The 23239-nt window shown below is 40.3% G+C and overlaps 2 protein-coding genes across 2 annotated transcripts; both read right to left on the bottom strand.

Annotated features, from left to right (window-relative positions):
• Positions 1–4161: 4161 nt before the first annotated feature.
• Positions 4162–5776, bottom strand: LOC132996285 (uncharacterized). Its single transcript, XM_061066629.1, has 4 exons — positions 5734–5776; positions 5287–5649; positions 4935–5146; positions 4162–4167 (listed from the first exon to the last, which is right to left on the bottom strand). Exons 1-4 carry the CDS (start codon positions 5774–5776, stop codon positions 4162–4164), a joined length of 624 nt encoding a protein of 207 aa, XP_060922612.1.
• A 10351-nt stretch (positions 5777–16127) lies between these two features.
• LOC132996287 (uncharacterized) lies at positions 16128–21059 on the bottom strand. The gene is made up of 10 exons (XM_061066630.1): positions 20849–21059; positions 20009–20080; positions 19132–19277; positions 18421–18541; positions 17898–17930; positions 17635–17714; positions 17438–17531; positions 17264–17350; positions 16862–17038; positions 16128–16768 (listed from the first exon to the last, which is right to left on the bottom strand). The coding sequence occupies exons 1-10, from the start codon at positions 20877–20879 to the stop codon at positions 16602–16604; spliced, it is 1008 nt and encodes a 335-aa protein (XP_060922613.1). The 5' UTR covers positions 20880–21059; the 3' UTR covers positions 16128–16601.
• Between the last annotated feature and the right edge of the window lie 2180 nt (positions 21060–23239).

Raw genomic sequence — 23239 nt, forward strand, 5'->3', positions numbered from 1 at the left:
AGTGAGAACAAATTTGCAATATTTGAGACTAAAGTCACGTTACAAAAATCTTGAAACACGACTATATTGTCTCATTAAATTACAAACTCATTCTTAGCATTTTACAACTTTATTTGTAATCATACTCTGTCATAAAAATTACATTAAACAGTACAGTGATGACCCAATAAACAGGTTTATTCAGTGTAATTTTGTCAAGAAACAAACTGAAGTTAATTATCATGAGGTCATAAATGTGACATTTTGCTCAAACGTTTCACGGGAACATGAATATGATCCGGTTTCTATTTTTGGAGTTAGGTATTTTTATTTGGTCCCTTCACCCAAACACGTTTTGTCGAAATGAGAAATTAGAAAACCACACTTTCCTGAGCAACATCAAGTTTCACATATGTACAACAAAAATGTCTTCTCAGCCTCAAAATTGTGACAAATGAATTCAATGATCATAAAACATATCAAACTAAATATTGAAAATCTGTAACATGTCTCCATAGCGCCTCTAGTGGTCAGACAGGACACCATGTTTACAAGTTCATTGGTTGGTAAATAATCACATGACAGACTTTGGTTTCTACTCTTAAACAATAGTGTGTAAAAATGGAGGACACGACAGCTCCCAAAAGTAAAGACAGAAAGTATTATCGCCCCCTGGTGGCTGGCTGTAGAATAGGTCACAAACCACACCTCCATGTTAGTGAATGGGGCATGGACCAATCAATTAATCACACAGCACTGGGACTGTACTCCATGTACACTCTGAAATTAGTTTCCTCGTGACTCGTCACTCGATATAAATCGAAACACTCTGGCCCAAGTTAAAAGGTATGTTTGAGGCAGACTGAACAGATTATCACAGTATATATATACATTTTTATTATGTTCTGTGAACTATTATGTTGAAAACTCAAGAAACAGATTGTTTAAAAAACACATTTTCTTATTTTGCCTCAGAATCAGTTAAAGTAAATCACTGTAAAAACATAATAAATTATTCATTTAAGGTTTGAATACTTAAAAAAAAAAAACTTCATAGAGTCTATTTATCTGTCTGTATACAGTGTTCCAGAGCTGAGGCCGACACAATCAGATGTACAAATAGTTTTCTGTCTGATGCTCAACTCAGTTCTTACCTCAAAGCTTAAATCTAATTCTAGATAAATATTCCTTCATTCATGCTGATTCATGAAGCAGTGGAAATACTCTTTTAACGAGTTTCACTTTGAACCGCGTCAACACAAAACTCTGACTCACAACTGATGAGATGTGATGGATGATCTCACTCGGATTTCAACTAGAAGGATACAGAACAATCCTTGTTTGTATTTAAACAAATAGGTCTCCTTGGAAGTTACGTGTGACCAGGACGGACCGGTCTAGAGGGGCGGGGACATAGAAGTATAAACGCTGCGGTGCCCAGAAATGTTTCATTCTATGCAGAGGACACACAAACTAAGGTCTGTTTATTTATACTCTTTTCAGTCATTGTGTTAATCCTTAGTTTGTGTTTTTCATTGAAGACAAACGCTGAAGACCAAGGAAATCTGTGTCCCTTCTTGAATTGTTTATGTGTCTTTTATTGACTTTGACTTTGACTTTGCTCGTCTCATATTTGAACATTTCGATCGGATCAATCTGAACAAGGAAACTGTCGAAGTCATAAAGAACAAACACTGTAACAGAATTCTGCTTTAAGAAAACTCTAAACTCCAAAGAGACGAAACTCAAACAACAACTCGACTTCTCTCAAAGCATTTTTCTCTTCCCTTACTTTTACAATTCTACAATTCTTCTCCTCTATTCAACTCTTTTAATGTCCTTTAAAATGCTTCTGTTTTTGTGTGAGCTTATTTTGCTTTTACAGTTTATCATGGTGTCTTTTATATTTTATGTAACAGGAATTTTAATTGACTTGCTATTGAAATGTGACACTATGATAAAGCTGACGCGCCTTCACCTCAGTAAACATGTGGAGCAAACATTTTATTTATAGATTAGCAGAACAGGAAGAACTACTTACTTTTGTTTCCTGGAAACGATTGAGTTTACAAACTTGCCACAACAAGTTTCTAAACATCTGAATCAAATGACTTGTAGATATCAGTCTGAATCTCTGTGTCCTCTCCCAGAGGCAGGATGATCCCCTGGATCCTGCTGCTCGTCATCCTGAGCGCCTGTGTCTGTGGTAAGTTCTCACCTTCACCTCATCGCCCATAAACTAAAATGAGCAGATAGTTCAGGTCCTCACTTTTCCCTCTGTGTCCCCTCAGCAGGAACATTAGTTGTCAATGTGAAGCAGACCCGCTATCAGGCAGAGGTTGACGACAACGTCACTCTGGAATGGACGTTCACAGCTGAAACCATCAGATCCTCCAACGCTCTCTCTATTATCTGTGATCAGTCGGTGAACCGGAGAGACTCAAAGATCCTGTACCACCTGCACAAGGGCATCGAGGTCCAAAGGTCTCAGGATCAACAGTTTTCAGGACGAGTCCAGTGTGACGAAGACGTCCTCAGAGAAGGACGCCTCAGACTTCATGTGTCCAGAATCAGGAGTGAAGACTCAGGCCAGTACGTGTGTGAAGTCAACAGGGATCATGATGGAAACTATGGGAAATGTCAACTCGTCGTCATCGGTACGTTGTTTTAGTAGAACTCAGGAGAACAGTAACATAACACTTTCATCTTCTTTATATATAATCACAGATGATCTTTCTATAAACTCACTGATCACCTTTATTTACAGAGGCCGCTGATCAGCCCAGAACCCAGAGACCAGACGTGACTTCACAACCAGAGGGAAAGATGGAACTGTACATCTCACTGTTAGTGGCTGCAGCTGTTGTAGTTCTAGTTCTCACAGCAGTTGGGATCACAGCAGCTCTGCTGGTCAAATTCCGCTCTGCTTCTAAAAAATCTATTACTAAGACAGAAGAGCAGCCTCAGGTCATGTGGTTGTCAAAAGTATCAGGACCCAAATTCACTTTGGTTCAGCCGGCGCCCTGCACCAGGTAATCTGTATGTACAGAAACTAACCAAATACAATGTGAAAACAACTTGTGCTGAAGGCTCACAGGTTCTGACTGACTACCAGGATAATTGTACGAATAAGCTAATATTGTATAATTGATCTATGTTAATACAGTTTTTTTTGTCTCAGGATATTGGGGGGGCGTTGCCCCGTTCCCTGTATGAACATTGTTTGTTTTACATAAAGCTTAACATGTACTCATTTTAAAGCTTAAGAATGCTTTATAATGCTTTATAATTAATAAACAATTTTTCAGATCATGTTGTTTTACTGTTTCAAATGATTATTCCATATCTTTTCAATGATATTAAACAGGGACGACTCCACCCCTGAACCCACAATCACAAGCCTATATACACAAAATATACAGCCAGAGGTTTTCAGGCGATTTTGAAGGGAATTGATGGAATACAAAACTTAGATATTACCAAATATAGCGTTAATTATGTTTTAGCTTTGTTGTTGTGGGTTATAGATGACGGCAAACATACATTTATTTATTTTAACTCATTAAACAGATTGTCCGGTCATCAAGATCCATGAATTGATGAGTCTGGGTTCCAAAATCTCATGAAGAGGAAAATGAAACCGTAAACACTCACATCTGTGGCCTCCATGTTTATTACAGACTTCTTCTGCTTAAAAATAAAACTACCCTGTTTCTGCCTGTTAGTCCAGACTGCTGGTCCTTGCAGGATGAGGACATGAGGAGGAGAGTTATCAGGTTGATTGAATCTGATCTCATTCACTGAGGCTGCTCATACAACAAGCATAAATGTTGAGGCAAATGCTGACATCTAGTGGAATACAATAGTTGTTTTCCCAGCTGGATAAGAACATTTTAAATAACTCACCAAACACAAGAGATCTTTTATCTGCAGGCTCACATTTAAATAAAATAACAAGGAAAGTCAGTTTTGGCAAAATTAACTTTATTTGACTTGAGTGGCTCCAGTGCATTGAATTTTGAAAATATACATTTTTGTTCTGGTTATACAAGCTGGTTACATACATACATATATACACTCTATATACACAAAAAAGTAGTTTTTTTGCAAGCCCAGCTCATCTATTTACATTACATTTAATTTAGCTGAAGCTTTTATCAAAAGCTGCTCACAATAAGTGCATCAACCCTGAGGGAACAAACCAAGAACAACAAGAATCAAGAAAGTACAATTTTCTTCGAATTACAAAGTGCTATAAGAGAGTGCCATTTAAATACTTCAACATTTTTTTGTGTAACTAAAGTGGGTTTTTTTCAGTAAAACACAGATTTATTTACAATTTATATTTATATATAAATATTCCCAGGAAATTCTTTTTGGTCAATAGCTGTGAACACTAAGAATAACTCTGAATGAACAGAGAAGTTGACAATGTGTGTTTTCATTTACCTGAAGTGTAAAGAGAGATGTCGAGATATATTTTGAAAAAATAATCAGACACTGGACAGAAGCTCCGGCCGTCTGTTTAATTCTTTCTCCTGTTTGTAAAGTAAATCTTATCTGCTTATGGAATTTCAACCTGAGACACTGAAGTAAATGTCCTTAGAATCTGTGAATTGTTTGTCCGTTCAGATATTAAATCAACCAACAGTGCTTTTGTAGATTTGTTAGCAAATCACCGAAACACATGATGGTCTAAATGTTTTTTTTGATCTGCGAGAGAGAAGAAAAAACATCGGCCACATTGAAAATATGAAAAATATTGTAGTTAGTCAGGTGTCATTTTGTGACGACCTTCTGTATCTGCTGATGCTGTCAGACCTGCTCTCTGAATTTGAGTGACAGGAGCCAGAGTAGATGAGGAGCCAGGGAGCTGACAGAGCTGCAAACACTGATAATATTATCAATCCTCCCAACAACAATCCTAATACTGCTGCTTCTGGTGCTACTGTTACTGAATATACTATTACTATCACTACTACTGCTGCTATCACTACTATTACTCTTATCACTACATTAGCTATTTTCCTTCCTGCTGCTGCTGCCGTCCCTAATATTATGATTCCTGCTGTCATTATTAGTGCACCTAGTAAGATGTAGAACCTTTCCCGACCCTGTGGCTCTGGGTTCTCAGTTGGAGTCGTATGTTGTTCCTGATCAACAGTGGCTGTAAAGGAAAGAAAGTGCAAAATTAAAATGTGGCCAATTCAGGCTTGAACCTAATTATCTGTTTTCTGTTGAATTATATTTTAATGTGCTCATGAATGTCAATCTTACCAAATACTGAACTCTACTGAATCCACTTACCAGTGACATTGAGCCAGCATTGGTCATCACTCAGGCCATATCTTGTCTGCACTACACACTTGTACCGGCCTGAGTCTTCAGTCCTGAGTCTGGACACATGAAGTCTGAGTCGTCCTTCTCTGAGGACGTCTCTGTCCCACTTGACTCGTCCTGAAAACTGTTCATCCTGAAGCTCTGAGACCTCAAAACCGTCCTCTAGATGTAACACTGTAGGGCCTCTTTTGTTTGTTGCCTGGTCACACGTGATCAAGAGTAAGTTGGGGGATCTGTCTCTTCTGGGTGTGAACGTCCATTCCAGAGTGATGCTGTCGTCCACCTCTGCCTGATAGTTGGTCTGTGTCACATTCACAACTAATGTTCCTGCTGAAGAGACAAAGAGGGAAAGTGAGGACCTGAACTCTCTGATTATTTTAGTTTATGGACGATGAAGTGAAGGTGAGAACTTACCACAGACACAGGAGATCATGGTGATGAGCATCAGGATCATCATCTCTCTGTGAGAGGATACAGAGGTGAAGACTCATAAACTCATGAGCTCAGTAAACCAACCAACCAATATACAAACTGTGGTATAATGTGAAATACAGGGTTAGGAACCGTCTGTATAGAACACAGGGGACAAGGGAGAGGGAAATAAAAGGCAGAGTCCTGGTTAACAGTTTGGTTAGTGAAACAGTGAAAACGAAATTGTACCTCGCTTTGTGGCTCAGAGAAAGTTTTTGTTTTTTAAGTTGTTTTTTGAATGTTATTGTGTAAATTTACTTTACATGTCTAATGATCAGACCTCAATCTGAGTTTTCACATCACTTCAGTAAAGAGTATGTGAGTTAAACTTCTCCACAGACTCGGTCGTGTTCAGTGACAGGGTTAGCCTGTTAGCTAGTTCAGTAAAGTTGGAAAGATTTTCACAGAATCAGACTTCCCCGATCAATAAGTCAGAAGCAAACGGAAAGTTAAACCATAAAATGTGCCTCCTGTGAAACTAGTGTGCAACACCGAAAAATATATTACAAAACTTTTCAATAACTTCACTCTATTACAGTATATTCTCACCAATATTATGTAACTGGTCCAGGCTCACCTGCTGAGTATGCCACAGTATTTAATTTCGAAACAATATATTTTGCATAAGTTTGGGTCACGTCATCAACTGCTGTTATTGAATATTTTTAATAAAACATATTTCCCAAAATTATACAAAACCACATTTTCCCAAAGTAACTACTGCCCTGGACCTGATACATAATTTTGGTGAGAATATACAGTATTACAGTGAAGTTATTGAATAGTTTGTAATATCTTTTTTCGTTGTTGCACTTTGTAGACGGTCTCTGCGCACTCGTTTCACATGTCCCGGTCCATCACGGGGACGAGCAGGCAGCAGGATAGGAGCTGGAGCGACGAGCTAACGGTGACTTCACCTGTCCATCAAGTGATAATTATTCATAATTTCAAACCTCTTTATAATTTAAACGAGTGTGTCACAGTTGTCACGAAGGAAGAACTTAGTGATTGAGACTAAAACAGTTTTTTGAACCAGGCTGCAAGTTAAAGCTACAAGTTGCTGTTGAGGTGAAGTTCCTCTCTCTGTGAGGCATGTCTGCAGCGACACGGAGCACACACGTAACAGAAGTACAAAAGAAAGACATCGGGGCGGCTGTGGCTGAGCGGTAGAGTGGTCGTCCTCCAACCTTAAGGTCGGCAGTTCGATCCCCAGTCTTCCCCATCTGCATGCCGAAGTGTCTTTGGGCAAGATGCTGAACCCTTGAATTGCCCCTCATAGATCAAAGTGCTACTAATAGATGCACTGTGTGAATGTGTGTATGAATGGGTGAATATAAAACTGTACTGTACAAAGCTGTGAGTGGTGATCAAGAATAGAAAAGCGCAATATAAATACATTACCAGGTAGTAGTTGTACGTCTCGCTGTCTCAATCGGCCGTGCGTCTGCGTGTACTTTTGATCAGTCCTCAGATACTGCAGGAGTGGCCCGGCAGTATCTGAGGACTGATCTCCGCTAGACTCTAGACTCTAGCGGAAGCAGGGGTGGACTGGCCATCTGGCATACCGGGCATAATCCCGGTGTGGGCCGGTCTGGTCCGCTATGTTGTTGTTTTTTTTTCTCTCTCTTCTTCCTCTCTAAATTCCCTCCAATTGGGCCGGCCAATTGGCTACAGAGGGCTAGCAGTGTGTTGCCAGCATCGACACATATTATTGGTCTATTGTTTGTCATTGTCAATCAATCATGGGCTGACAGGCTCAGAGAGCCCTGACAGTGCTGTCAATCACAATACAAACCGGGGGCGGGGGGGGGAGTCGCGGGACTGGCTGCTGCTGAGACAGAAACTTAACTTAATGGATAATAAGAGTAAAAAAGGTGCAGCGAGAGGTTGGTCTATCCCTCCGCAGGTTCACCTTCAGAAATCTTGTTACGACTTTTACTTCCTCTAGAATAGGATAAGAGATAGTGTCTTATTTTGTGTGCCGAGATCTGGTTTCCCTTTGCTGAGTTATCATAAGGGGCATTGTGTATCACTCCTGCTACTGATGAGAGGTCCATGTTTAGTGATATTTACAGAATGTTTTAGTGGTTATACTGCGGTTTATTAATGTTCTTGGGCAGACACAAGAGGCACTTGTTTATAGTTAATTCTTTGTTGTCTCTAGATGCACTGGTCCATTACTATTTGAACCTCAGCATCTAGGGTTCAAAATTGGTAAAATTATACATTATATGCATATTGTTGTTGTAATTTTTCAGTCAGTTGAGATAAATCTTGAGGAGAAACATTTTGGGTTGTTTTGTGTCTGTATAGACCTACTATAAAAAGAGCTTTGCATTTTTTATTTTAGTTCTTGTACTTTTGATACTTAAGTACATTTCAACACCAGATACTTTTGATACTTAAGTACTTTTAATATGAGCTACTTTAAGACATTTAGAAGACATAAGTTACGTCAATTTAATGGCAGATGTGCTCGGCTAATTATGTGGGCCGGTCTGAGCCAAAAAATGCCCGGGCCGTTTTGTTCTCCCAGTCCAGCCCTGCTCGGCAGTATCTGAGGACAGTACCTGAGGACTGATCTCCGCTAGAGTCTAGCGGTGATCAGTCCTCAGATACTGCAGGGCCACTCCTGCAGTATATAAACTCCGTGGTGCTGGACCCGCCCACCCGCAGCCTCGACAGCCAGAAATGCGGGCAGTAGAGAGGAACCATTTGTTTTCTGTTAGATGCTCCACTCAGTTCTTACCTCACAGATTCAATCTAATTCTAGATTAATATTCCTTCATTCATACTGATTCATGAAGCAGTGGAAATACTCTTTTAAACAGTTTAACCTTGAACCGCGTCAACACAAAGCTCTGTGTACACTCCCTTTTTTTATCTAAACAAATATGTCTCATGAAAGAGGTGAACTCGACGGACCGGTCTTGAGGGTGGTAACGAGGAAATACAAACGCTACTGTGTCCCAGAGAGGTTTCATTCTCAGCAGAGAAGACACACAAACTAAGGTCTGTATATTTATATTCTTTTCTGTCATTGTGTTAATCCTTAGTTTGTGTTTTTCATTGAAGACAAACGCTGACATCCAAAGAAATCTGTGTCACTTCTTGAATTGTTGATGTGTCTTTTATTGAATTGACTTTGACTTTTCTCGTCTCATATTTGAACATTTCGATCGGATCAATCTGATCAAGGAAACTGTCGAAGTTACAAAGAACAAACCCAGTAACAGAATTCTGCTTTAGGAAAACTCAAAACTCCAAAGAGAAAAAACACAAACAACGATTCAACTTCTCTCGTAGCATTTTTCTCTTCCCTTACTTTTACATTCTCCTCTCTATTCAACTCTTTTAATGTCCTTTTAAATGCTTCTGTTTTTATATGAGCTGATGTTGCTTTTACAGTTTCTCACGGTGTCTTATATATTTTATGTAACAGCAATTTGAATTGACTTGCTATTGAAATGTGACCTGTGATAAAGCTGACGCGCCTTCACCTGAGCAACATGAGGACCAATCATTTGATTAACAGATGAGCTGAACAGGAAGAACTACATTCTACCTCTTACTGGAAACTACTTGTTTGTCGATAGGTCTGAATCTCTGTGTCACAGAGGCAGGATGATCCCCTGGATCCTGCTGCTCGTCATCCTGAGCGCCTGTGTCTGTGGTAAGTTCTCACCTTCACCTCATCGCCCATAATCTAAGATAAGAAGATAGTTCAGGTCCTCACTTTTCCCTCTGTGTCCCCTCAGCAGGAACATTAGTTGTCAATGTGAAGCAGCCCCACTATCAGGCAGAGGTTGACGACAACGTCACTCTGGAATGGACGTTCACAGCTGAAACCACCAGATCCTCCAACGCTCTCTCTATTATCTGTGATCAGACGGTGAACCGGAGAGACTCAAAGATCCTGTATCACCTGCACAAGGGCATCGAGGTCCAAAGGTCTCAGGATCAACAGTTTTCAGGACGAGTCCAGTGTGACGAAGACGTCCTCAGAGAAGGACGCCTCAGACTTCATGTGTCCAGAATCAGGAGTGAAGACTCAGGCCAGTACGTGTGTGAAGTCAACAGAGATCATCATGGAAACTATGGGAAATGTCAACTTGTGGTCATCGGTACGTTGTTTTAGTAGAACTCAGGAGAACAGTCACATAACACTTTGATCTTCTTTATATATAATCACAGATGATCTTTCTATAAACTCACTGATCACCTTTTTTTACAGAGGCCGCTGCTCAGCCCAGAACCCAGAGACCAGACATGACTTCTCAATCAGAGGGAAAGATGAAACTGTACATCTCACTGTTAGTGGCTGCAGCTGTTGTAGTTCTAGTTCTCACAGCAGTTGGGATTACAGCAGCTCTGTTGGTCAAACTCCGCTCAGCTTCTAAAAAATCTATTACTAAGACAGAAGAGCAGCCTCAGGTCACGTGGTTGTCAAAAGTATCAGGACCCAAATTCACTTTGGTTCAGCCGGCGCCCTGCACCAGGTAATCTGTATGTACAGAAACTAACCAAATACAATGTGAAAACAACTTGCGCTGAAGGCTCACAGGTTCTGACTGACTACCAGGATAATTGTATGAATAAGCTAATATTATATAATTGAACTATGTTAATACAGGTTTTGTCTCAGGATGTTGGAGGGGCGGTGCACCAGTGCCCCTTATGAACCAGCTCCCACTGGATCATACCAAACTTAGCAAATATGGCATCAGAGGGGTGGCAGATCATACTTTAAAGGGATTGTTCACCCAAAAAGGATAATTCCCTCATTATCTACTCACCACTAGGGGGGGTGAAGTGTTTGAGTCCACAAAACATTTCTGGGGTAAATAGAGAAGCAGCCAGATCCAATACAACTGATGATATTGGCTTATTTTCAGACGTGATTCCTCAAAAACGTGATAGAACAACAGAAAAACAACATAACTTGCCTCCATGCTGCTCGTGTGGTGTCATCCAAGTCTCTGCAAGTCGCGACGTTCAAATACGACTCGAAACGAGGTCGTTTACACCGTGTTTTAATCCTAAAAGTTCAAAACAAGTGGCGACTGAATGCACCTGGAAGACACCAGAGGACATTTAGGCTTAAAACACAGTGTAAACTACATCGTTTTTTAATTTTTCGGTGAACTATCCCTTTAAAGCATGACACACTTGTCCCTCATGTTACGAACTGTTTCTTCTAATACGTGCTGGAATGATTGTTATTTTGTTGATGTGTTCAGTTACATGCAGCATCTTTTGCACTAAATGACTCTTACCGAGGTTTCTAAGTATCTTTCCTCTGTTAACTGTTAGTTTGACTCTTGTTGAGGGTTAAGAACAGAGGATGTCACACCTTGTTAAAGCCCTATGAGCCAAGCTGTGATTTTGAATATGGGCCATTCAAATACAACCTGATTGTTCAGATAAACATTATAAAATTTAAATTTATTTCAGTTTATTAATGATTTTGTCTATGTATCCAAACTGTTAAAGTGTATTCTGTTTGTGTATGACACTATTTTATTTTACTCAGGGAAAGATTTAACACAGGTCCTTGAAAAGGTTGAAAAAGAATTGGACAAAATGAAATAATGGTTTGATTTAAATAAATGATCAACGAATCTTGAGAAAACAAACTTTAGGAGTGAGTTACCGAGTTAGTTACTAACTTTATTTAGTAACCGAGGCAAAAACTGTGATGCATCAATTAATATGGAAGTAATGGAAATTTGTAGAGCAAAATAAACTGAGTTTATACACCTTTACAAATGTTGTAGCACTTAAATGGCACTAACTTATAGCACTTTTCAGTTTGGCTTTCTTTAAAAAAAAAAGTACTTTCTTGATTCCTGTTGTTCTGGGTTTGTTCCCTCAGGTTCGATGCACTTATTGTGAGTCGCTTTGGATAAAAGCTTCAATAAAATGAAATTTACTTCCTTGACTAAATGTAACTGAGGTTCTAGGTGTTATGATAGAACGGGAAATAACATGTGAATTACCCAAAGGTGAAAATATCTAAAACATTGTTAGTTTTATAGAAAGTACTCATTTTAAAGCTTAAGAATGCTTCATTTTTGCATTTATAATTAATAAACAATCTTTCAGATCATGTTGTTTTACTATTTCAAATGATTATTCCATATCTTTTCAATGAGATTAAACAGGGACAACTCCGCCCCTGAACCCACAATCACATGCCTCTATACACAAAATATACAGCCAGAGGTTTTCAGGCGATTTTGAAGGGAATTGATGGAATACAAAACTTAGATATTACCAAATATAGCATTAATTATGTTTAAGCTTTGTTCGTGGGTCATAGATGATGGCAAACATACATTTATTTATTTAAACTCATTAAACAGATTGTCCGGTCATCAAGATCCATGAATTATTGTCATTCATTATTATTATTATGTCAAAAAGTGTAATAAATGTCCTATTTCAAGAGGTGAAGGGGAAAGACACTGGCCCCGCCCCCTGATCGGGATCTGCCATGACACTAGGTTGCAGGATGAGGACATGAGGAGGAGAGTTATCAAGTTGATTGAATCTGATCTCACTCTAGGGAGAGGCGGTGGACTATGGGCAGAAAAGGTCTCTGGTTCGTCTCTGGTTCGACTCCACGGAGAAACAACAAAAAGACGAACCTGGATTGATCTGTCCAAAAATCCAAGAGGATTCTCCCTACCCTGTCTAGTGCCCCTGAGCAAGGCACCTTACTCCCCCAACATCTGCTCCCCGGTCACATGGATGCTCACTGCTCTGTGTGTATCCTGCACCACATGGGTTAAAAGCAGAGGTTACATTTCCCCTTGCATGTGTGTGGGATATCTTAATCTTAATCTAAAAAAAATTCACTGAGGCTGCTCATAAAACTAACATCAATTTGGAGGTAAATGCTGACATCTAGTGGACATTTTTAAGTATTACAATAGCTTGAGTTAGGGTCACTTTTAAATAAAATAACAAGGTAAGTCAGTTTTGCCAAAATTAACTTTATTTGACTTGAATGGCTCCATTGCATTGAATTTTGAATAAATACAATTTTTCTGGTAATACAAGCATGTTACATACATAAATATACACTCTGTTAAATGTTGTTAAAGTCCAGGGTTTGTATTCTTAATATTCACAAAAGGTAAAAAGTAGTTTTTCACAAACTCAGCTCTGGTTGTACAAAATGGTTACATACACATACATATATACACTCTATATACACAAAAAGTAGTTTTTTGCAAGTACATTATATTACATTACATTACATTTCATTTAGCCGACGATTTATCAAAAGCTGCTCACACTAAGTGCATCAACCCTGAGGGAACAAACCCAGAACAACAAGAATCAAGAAAGTACCATTTACTTCAAGAAAGCCAAACTACAAAGTGCTAGAAGTAAGTGTTATTTAAATGCTACATCATTTGTTTGTGGAACTAAAGTGTCAGTGTTACAGAGATTTATTTGCATTATATACGATTAAAAAAAAAGGAAACTACTGCAGGTAATGTTTATTAGTCAATAGCTGTGAACACTAAGAATAACCCTGAATGAACAGAGAAGTTGAGAATTTGTGTTTTATTTGACCTGAAGTATAAAGAGAGATGTCGAGATATATTTTGAAAAAAGAATCAGACACTGGACAGAAGCCCTGGCCGTCTGTCTCATTCTTTTTCCTGTTTGTAAAGTAAATCTTATCTGCTTATGGAATAATTCAAATGTTTGTCCGTTCAGATATCAGAACAACCACCAGTGCTTCTGTAGATTTGTTTGGATATCACCAAAACACACGATGGTCTAAATGGTTTTTTTAATCTTCGATAGAGAAGAAATAACACCGGCCACATTGAAAATATCAAAAAATATTGTATATGGTACGCGTTGTCATTTTGTGACGACCTTCTGTAGCTGCTGATGCTGTCAGGCCGGCTTTCTGACCCAGCAGGTGCGTATACAGGGAGCTGAAAGAGCTACAAACACTGATAATATTATCGATCCTCCCAACAACAATCCTAACACTGCCGCTTCTGATGCAGTCGCTTTTGCTACTGCTATTGAATATGCTAATACTGCTATCACTACTATTACTCTTATCACTACATTAGCTACTTCCCTTCCTGCTGCTGCTGTTGTTGCTGTCATCCTTACCGTTATTACTATTATGATTCCTATGAACATTATAACTGAAACCACTGTAGAGATGTATAGCACTTCCTGACCCTGTGGTTCTGGGTTCACAGTTGGGGTTACAACAGTTGGAGTCGTATGTTGTTCCTGAGCAACAGTGGCTGTAAAGGAAAGAAAGTGCTAAATTAAAATGTGGCCAATTCAGGCTTGAACCTAATTATCTGTTTTCAGTTGCAGTATATTTTGATGTGCTCATGAATGTCAATCTTAACAAATACTGAAATCTACTGAATCCACTTACCTGTGACATTGAGCCAGCATTGGTCTACACTCAGGTCAGATTCTGTCCTCACTACACACTTGTACCGGCCTGAGTCTTCAGTCCTGAGTCTGGACACATGAAGTCGGAGTCGTCCTTCTCTGAGGACGTCTCTGTCACACTGGACTCGTCCTGAAAACTGTTCATCCTGAAGCTCTGAGACCTCAACACCTTCTTGAAGTCGATATACAACAGAGACTCTGTGGTCTGTTATTAGTTTACAGATGATAAAGAGTAAGTTGGGGGATTTGTCACTGGTTGTGAACGTCCATTCCAGTGTGATGTTGTCGTTCTCCTCTGCCTGATAGTTTATTTGTCTGTCTGTCTGTTTCACTTTCACAAAAAATGTTCCTGCTGGGGAGACAAAGAGGTAAAGTGAGGACCTGAACTTTCTGATTATTTTAGTTTATGGACGATGAAGTGAAGGTGAGAACTTACCACAGACACAGGAGATCATGGTGATGAGCATCAGGATCATCTTCTCTCTGTGAGAGGACACAGAGGTGAAGACTGATATCTACGATTCCTCTGGTTCAGCTGTTTAGAAATTAAGAAACTGAGGAATGAGCTCTACTGAGATCAATATTTTGTGAAATAATGTTGTGGTTGTACTTCGGCTTTAAATGTATGTAAAAAAAAAACGTGGGAGGCTAGATAAGTATTTTGTACACAAGTTAAATGTTTTGAAAGTTTATTTTGCACGTGTTAAAAGGTTCTGTTGAAAGCGGAAGCTCGTTCTCACCGCAGGTCCCCGCCCCCAGTTTTATTCCCCTGAAGACGACGCGCACGCACGCGCGCGCGCGCGCACACACACACACACACACACACACACACACACACACACACACACACACACACACACACACACACACACACACACACACACACACACACACACACACACACACACACACACACACACACACACACACACACACACACACACACACACACACACACACACACACACACACACACACACACACACACACACACACACACACACACACACACACACACACACACACACACACACACACACACGGCGGAACTACTACTGTATACGGATGTGCGTTTACGGTGTAGTTGTTTTAAGTTTTTAGTTTTTAAGCTTTTTAAACTGCTATCAAAGCCACAAATGGAGGTTGTCATACATTATTTTTATATCAAAAGTTGGTAGAAATTGTTTGCTCCGCAGACATGTTACTCTGAAATCTCTCAGAACTATACTTTTCTAACTCGCCTTTTTTTTTTTACTTTAACCAATAAAATAGAGATCTGCTTTGGAAAAGTCCTGTGATTCTCAAACGTAGATATAGTTTATATTACCTGCCAGAAGCTGTCGCGGTCATGCTCATTCATCTCGGTAGAATGACTTCAGCTTCCTTGAAAGACGGAATTTATCAATCGCAGGCAAGCCACGCCCACACGGATGTTGTGCCTATGGGCGTGGCTAAACAAGGGCTAAACCGAAGGCAAGGAATCATTGTTTTGACGGCACCACGCAGCAGAGTGACGCGTTTGAGTTTATGAGGATGAATCTTTGAATTACCCAAAGGTGAAAATATCTGAACAATTGTTCTTTTTACATAAAGCTCAACATGTACTAATTTTAAAGCTTTTTAAATGCTTTATTTTGCATTTATAATTAATAAACAATCTTTCAGTTCATGTTGTTTTACTGTTTCAAATGATTATTTCTTATCTTTTCAATGATTTTGAAGGGGGACGACTCCGCCCCTGAACCCACAATCACCTAAAATATACAGCCAGAGGTTTTCAGTTGATTTTGAAGGGAAATGATAGAATACAAAACTTAGACATCACAAAATATTGCTTTAATTATGTTGTAGCTTTGTTGTTGTGGGTTATAGATGAGGGAAAACAAACATTTATTTTTGTGAGTATTTATTGGCTGTGAATACTTTCTGAATGTTCTGGAAGGAGGGAAACAGGCAGAACGAATAAAAGACGGATTAAAAAAGAAGTTTTCATCAGGACTTTGAACATCTGGAGAGTCTGTGCAGTGTTGTTAAAAGTTAAAAATGAAAAGTCCAGATGAGGATTCGTCACACACACAATTAGAAAAGAAGAAAACACTTTGTTGTAACTATGACTTGTCATTTTCTCATCTTTCTGTGAAACGATACCACTTATATATTCCTATGTCAGTTTGGATGAATGCATTACTTAGGTAAAGCATGATGTCAGCAAATTTACAATCATTTTTTTAAGAGTTTGCAGGCAATAGAGTGGAATAGTTCCCCTACTAGCTGGTAGCGGACTGGAGATAAAGAGATGAAAGTTGCTGATGTCCTGGTGTTTGAAAGTCTCCATGTTGGTGTCGAGGTGGTTTCTGGAGGTGCTAAGAGGAGGAGGAGGAAGAGGAAGAGGAAGAGGAAGAGGAGGAGAAGGAGAAAGGAGAGAAGGGGAGGACAGAGGAGGTGGCTCCAGGAGAGGTGAGGAGCTGATCGCACCAGTACGACGGGTCGTCCAGGTTTATTTCAACGAATGGGTCACTGGAACAAACCGCTGGAGAAGACACAAGGAAAGGGAAAGACAATGAAAACGTGTCTGGACCATGAAGGAGGAAAAATAGTTTGGGTTTGAACTTCAGATCCTCACAGGGATTGTTGTTGTTTTCGTTCTGCTGCGTCTCTCCAGTATCCTCGAAGAACAGGATTGCGCTGGCCAGGGGCTCCGAGGTCTTGACGGCTGGAGGGTCTTCAACCGGGGGGGGGCTGGTGTCACAGCTCAGTGAGGACGTCTCCAGACCGTTTGCCCGGGGTTGTTCCTGTGGAGCTGGAGAGGAACCAGACAGAGGAGGAGAAGACATAATCACTCATCATCTTATCTGTGCTCCACTGGTCAAACCCTTTTCAAATGGAGCTCAGCTATTGGCCAAGTTCATGTCCGCCAAAGGGAATAATTTCCCCTTGCGTTCAACATGTGGTCGGAAGTCAAGAGATTGTTTGATTCTAATCACTTCGTGATACTAAACATCGGATTCTTCACTTGAGTTTGTACCGTTCTCTCCATTGGAGCCTTTCTCCTCCGACAGACTCGTGCCGTTGGCTACTGGAGCTTCACTGGTGGCCACTCGATCATTTGGGGCTGAGACACAATGCACACAAAGCACACAGGTCAGGATAGTCTCACACAGTCATGTGAATTTAAACACACACACACACAAACACACACCTAGGTCATCGAGGTAGACTGGTTCGAAGGTGCCGATAGGTTCGCTGAACTGATTAATGATGGGATTTGGGAACTGGAGGTCAAACGAGTAGGTCTAAACAAACAAATAAAAACCAAATAAAACGCAAATCAATAGTGTGACAAATAAGTAGGTCACCCAGAAATAAGACAAAGATAACTATAACCCGTTCTCCTACCCTGGACGCTCTCCTGAGAAAGTAGAGGATGATACACAGAGCAATGATCACGACAAAGATCAACACCATCATCACATAACCTGGAGGAAGAGGGAGAGACAGTGCGTTTAGTTGCATCAGCATCACAGGACCCATTAGTGTCCGTGACTTACGAACACATGTTTAACCAGTTGTGAATTATAAAGGAAGTATTTAGGTGATGATAAAAACAAAGTATAAAGCAAAACAATTGTTGATAAATGATAAAGTGACAGCCTCCTTACCCAGTGTTGAACCCCCTGTGGCTCCAGCTATCACTACAAGACACAGAAAGCGGGTTATTGTACAGAAATTCAGTTCCATGTTAGTTCATGATGTGGCTATGTGCGCCCTCCAGTGGAGAACACGAGCAAAACAAATGTACAGATTGACAGATTATCAGATATCGATATTAACCTCCTGCTGTTTACATAAACAATAGTTATTTGCAAAGTCATCATTGCATGAAGGTGTTTTTACACTGATTGTACCGTCTGTTACAAATCAGCTCTTCTCATAGTTAAAGTCTGCTTTTGACAAATTTCTTGTCTTTTCCTCACCATCAAATACTGAATTAAAAACAGATAATAACCCAGCTGCTGATTCATTTTCTCATTTTGACTGTAACCATTAAAACCATGTTGTGTGAACACTTGGGCGTTTGACTTCTTGGCAGACGGGTGTGAATGTGTTGAAGAGCAAATGAGAGCAAGCGAAAGCTGTGGTTTGACAAACAGGAAGACAAACTGAGGCTTCCGTCTGCGCTACCTGGCTCTGGTGAGCTGCTCGCTGTTGTCATGGGAACAGTGGTGGCCTCTTCCGTCTCAGTGGCCGAGACAGTGGTAGGAGCCGATGAGCTGCCACCGCCGTCCTTTGTCTCCACGTCCGTCTGTGAACAGCGTCAAAGACAGATCGCAGGCGTTACCTTCGCTTTGTCATGAATCACATTTGTCTCATCTATTTGTTGCGATTTGATTAGCAACAAAGGTCAACAACCACAATTATAAGAGAATAAACTTCCATATTGTTGTCTCATGTTATGACCATCAGGGTTGTTTCATATTTGGCATAAATTATCGTGTGATTATCAACATCTCAACTCTGCTTGTCAAATGGTGAATTAGCAAAAACTAAATGCAACAGTCGAGTTCATCTCAAACGTCATGAAGGATTTTTCCGTTTTGTTTAATCAGAGAACGACTCAAGTGAAAAGATAGTAGAGAGTTCTACAGATGGCCCACTCCACTCCTGTTTGCCACATCGGGGCCACAAGTGAACCACGGCAATAACACACATCCAACAAAGGTGGGCCACATTTATTTTTTAATCTGGAGAAACGCAGCGATTTGGCATGTTTCCAAAAACCTTTGACACTTTTACTTAAACATGAAAATACAAAAATAAAATTGTATTTCGAGATGAAATGAGATTACGCAGAATTTCATATATTACTGGGGTCAGTTTGGCATCATCTCTCACCGTATGCACTGTTGAAAGCGGATCTGTTGCATTTTCAGTCACATGACTCGGGGAAGATGGGGGGGGCAGCGTTGAGTGGGTGGAGTTGTTTTCAATGTCATAGAAAGACTTGGACGGTGGGGGAGGAGTCGAGGAGCCTGGGGTACCTGAGTCAGTCACAAGGAAGACACACACAGAATCAGCCAGGTGTTTTGTTTGTGGGCACTGTCGCCACGGCAACGTCTCTGATTGATCGGAGTGCGGTAGAACATGTTGTGGTCTGACAGGGCGAATACACAACACACATCACACAATGCACAAGTATGTAAGGCAGCACAGGACAAGACAGGATATGACACTTTAGGTCAGGACCATGGACTGTTTATCAAGATGGACGACATGACAGCTCCCACAAGTGAAGCCAAAGTGTCTCTATTGCCCCCTGGTGGTTGGGTCCAATATAGCTTTTAAACCCCGCCGTGTTCTCAGATGGGGCGTGATCCAAACCCCAAAGTAGACGTTAAATAAATGTTTGTCAAAGATGGTTTCTGTCACTTAATGATATAAAAAAAACGTCTGAGACATCATGACTGACAGCTGAGACTGACTCCTGATTGGTTGGGAACCTAGATACCACGGCTTCACCCCCCCGACCGCCACAGAGTCTGACTCCGAATGATGTCACTGCACCACACGGCCAACTTTTGCATTTTGGCTTCATTTCTGGATATGGAGAAAAAGTGAACTGGTGTCGTCCATCTTTATTTACAGTCCATGGTCTGGAAAATAGACTATGGACAAGACAATACAGGACAATACAAGATAGTACAATGTATGATAGTACAGGTCACACACACACACACACACACCAACACACACGCACACACACATGAAGTACCTGCAGCCTCCTCGTCATGCGTTGACTCTGTAGTTGAAAGTTGTGCTCTGGAAATCGAAGAGACTGCTAGAACTGAGACGGACAGAGAGAAGGACGGAGGCAGATGATTGGTTGTCAGGGGTCAAGAGGTTGAATCCGGAGACATAACTCAAAACACCAGTGGTACAAAGACTTAAAGATGATGCTACACTTTAAAGAAGTAAGTGGAAAAATCAGACACTGGACAAATAAATGTAAAAGCACATATATATATATACTTTATAATATTGTATTTTAAAATTAAATGTAGATAGCCTGTTCTATATTTGAGGACCAATGTCGTCTGTATGAATATGAGAATGAGAGAACAAGGAAATGTTTTGGACAATCTGAAGTGGTACATAGCTGTTAATATTGAGGTCATATAATATATAGTAATTGTTGATTTTCAATCATGAATACTGATGTCTGTAAATACACACTTAAATATATTTCCCATATTATAACACTCATTCTTGCCAGAAGTGCCTTTTGAGTACTTAATGCTTTATGTAATAATTTCTAGATCTAGATATATATATATATATGTGTGTGAAAGTGCATTTCTTCTTATATTATGACCTCTGACCTTTGACTTTGGTGATCCTGGAATTGAAGCATTATAATTAAGCTAATAAAATAGCGCGGGATTCTTCGCCTGCCTCCAAAGGTAAAGTTCCCCGTCTGCATGTTTTGTCGCTTATCAATAAATCTACAGTTTGTGCAAAGTCCCCATCCCTTAAAATAAAAATTAACAGCAACATCCAGTAAAGAAAAGAAAAGTCAGTGAGTGAAAGCAGGTGACGGTTGAGCTCCACTCACCGAGGAAGCAGAGGCGGCTCCACGGCTTCATTATGGCGGCGACGTTTTATTCTCTCTCTCTCTCTCTGGTTCACTTTCTTAGAGATGGTGGAAGATCATCGACAGAAGCTGTTGACTTTCTCTTTTAGTTCTTTTTTTAATTTTAGTTCCTTTTTTCCACGACCCCTGTTGCTCGACCTCTGTTCTCACTTCTTCTCACAGAGTCCTCAGCTTGGTGTGCTCTCTCTGTCTCTCTCTCTCTCTCTCTCTCTCTCTCTCTCTCTCTCTCTCTCTCTCTCTCTCTCTCTCTGCTCTTTGTCTCTCTCCCTCTCTCTACCTGCTTATTGTCTCTCTACCTTTCCTCCCCTTTCGCCCACTCCTCTGTCATGTCAGCTCTCTTTCTTTATGACTGCCTCTCACTTTCTTCCGTCTTTGCTCTCCTTCAGTTTATGGCGGTGATGCAGAACATCGTCGTTTTCCTCTAAAAACATCAGACTCCAAAAGTAATGTTATCAAAAGTAGAAGCAGCCAACCCAAAACCAAAAAATGTACCTGATGAGTAAAACACTTTATAGTATCAGACTTTTACTGGACTACTATAGATAGATTAGATATACCATCTTCACTGCATAAAACTTTCTCTCCACCACAGTACAGCATGCTGTTTGTCTCTCTCTCTCTCTCTTTCCATACACGCTCTCTGTGTCTCTACCTTCACTCCTTCTCAGTATCAGTCAGGTTTCAGGAACTGAGTCATCGACCACATGGGCACAGGGTGCTAGCTGAGCTCAGAGTCACATCAGAGTGCATCGGGCTAATCAACGATCACCGTGTCCACGTCGGAGGAAAAAACCGTGGAAAAATCCACCTCGGCCCAAAAAGGTCAAAGCCGAAAATTCCCTGTGAACTTCCATCGCTGATGTGAAATCTTTCATTGACTGGATACAGGTTCAAGATGTCAAGAGAAATGTCGAGAGTGCAAAGGCCAGAGTTTCAAACTTTTACGACTCATTTTTATTCGTAAATACATGGACATAAATCTGGTGATTCAGATACAACGAGTGACATCGTCTGCATATAGACACACTAGAATAACCAAAGTGTCACAGAGGGAGAGCACATAAGAAGCAGGTTTATTTAGGATTATAGAGTCAAAGAAAAGGTCATCACAGGAGACATGATGCTCTTCAGTGCGCGGACATGCACAGACCGAGGAGGAGGAGGACGAGGCAGCGGGGGTCCGTGGTCGCTCTGGATGAGGAGCTGGTGGTGTTGCCTGAAGCAGGAGAGAGAAAACAGTTGAGTTCTACAAAATAGAAAATGAAACTATTTTTGAAACTTCCCTTATCCAGTAAATGATCCTGACAAAAATATATATTTCATCGCTTTAAATTCTAGTAGTAAGTATTTTTGTTTTTGTTTTCACTAAAACTGGTTTTGACCAAAGGATTACAGAAGAATCATTTACATTTACGAGCTGTAAAATGTGGAACTGCTGCTGAACACTTTGATAACAAAGAAATCAGAAAACAAAGGGTTAAAAACAGCAGTAGAGCTTGAGGTCACCTGAGAAGGGGACAGGGGAGAGGTCGACTGGGATTTCACCACTGGAATCTCTATGATCTTCATCATCACTTTTAGGTTCTTCACCAGAATCTTCTAATGACATCACTGCACCACCTGCAGCGAAAAGAGAATGGGCGTGTAAATTAGACATGTTTAACAGAGGCTCTTACGTGGTCAGGTGTTAATACAAACTAATATCACTGGTGGAGTGTCTTTTCAACTAAAGAGTGATTTTTACCTTTTAATAGTATTTAATCTGAATATAAGTAAAGATTCTAAGTAAAGATTTGTTGTATGGTGGGAAAATGAAGCCAAAATATCTTGGATAAGAACGTTTCTGTCTCGGACGTCATTTGGAGTCAGTCAAATTGTAGGTTTTAGGTCTGAATGAAGTTATGGAATTTTTTTATCAGTTTGTGTCGTGATTCTTCTGTTGCTTCTCATTCACAGCGATGGACGAACTTTCAAATGCTGTTTGGAAAATTTAATGGAGGTGAATAAGTTTGTGTTTAAAGGTTTGTCATTTCCTTAATCGGATTTAACGTTATTCAATATTTACTTGATGTTATCTGATCACAGGAAGTGAGATCTTCTATCCAGACGAGCACATTAAACCACACAGTTTTTTTTCACCTACTCACCGAGAACCCATAGCAGCAGAGAAACCTTCATCATCATCGTCATCATCATCGCCTCTTGTCCTCCTCTTCTTCTTCTTCTTCTTCTTCTTCTTCTGCTGCAGCTACCTCCAAACGTCAGGTGATACAACTCGGACCACCACAGTTGCTCCAGCTGTCGCTTTATGACTGAACGCACCGACACAGGAACTGGCTCACCACAGAGTGA

The sequence above is a fragment of the Limanda limanda genome, chromosome 22 (assembly GCF_963576545.1).
Source record: "Limanda limanda chromosome 22, fLimLim1.1, whole genome shotgun sequence".
Classification (NCBI taxonomy): Eukaryota; Metazoa; Chordata; class Actinopteri; order Pleuronectiformes; family Pleuronectidae; genus Limanda; species Limanda limanda.

Bases quoted from the DNA above. Each gene is read 5' to 3' on its own strand.
- LOC132996285 (XM_061066629.1), bottom strand. From the start codon at position 5,776: ATGATGATCCTGATGCTCATCACCATGATCTCCTGTGTCTGTG. The intron at 5,650-5,733 runs GTAAGTTCTCAC...TTGTCTCTTCAG, and splicing joins CATGATCTCCTGTGTCTGTG to CAGGAACATTAGTTGTGAAT. The intron at 5,147-5,286 runs GTAAGTGGATTC...TTTCCTTTACAG, and splicing joins ATGCTGGCTCAATGTCACTG to CCACTGTTGATCAGGAACAA.
- LOC132996287 (XM_061066630.1), bottom strand. From the start codon at position 20,879: ATGAAGCCGTGGAGCCGCCTCTGCTTCCTCG. The intron at 19,278-20,008 runs GTACTTCATGTG...TGACTGACTCAG, and splicing joins GCATGACGAGGAGGCTGCAG to GTACCCCAGGCTCCTCGACT. The intron at 17,351-17,437 runs GTGTGTGTTTGT...ATTGTGTCTCAG, and splicing joins AGTCTACCTCGATGACCTAG to CCCCAAATGATCGAGTGGCC.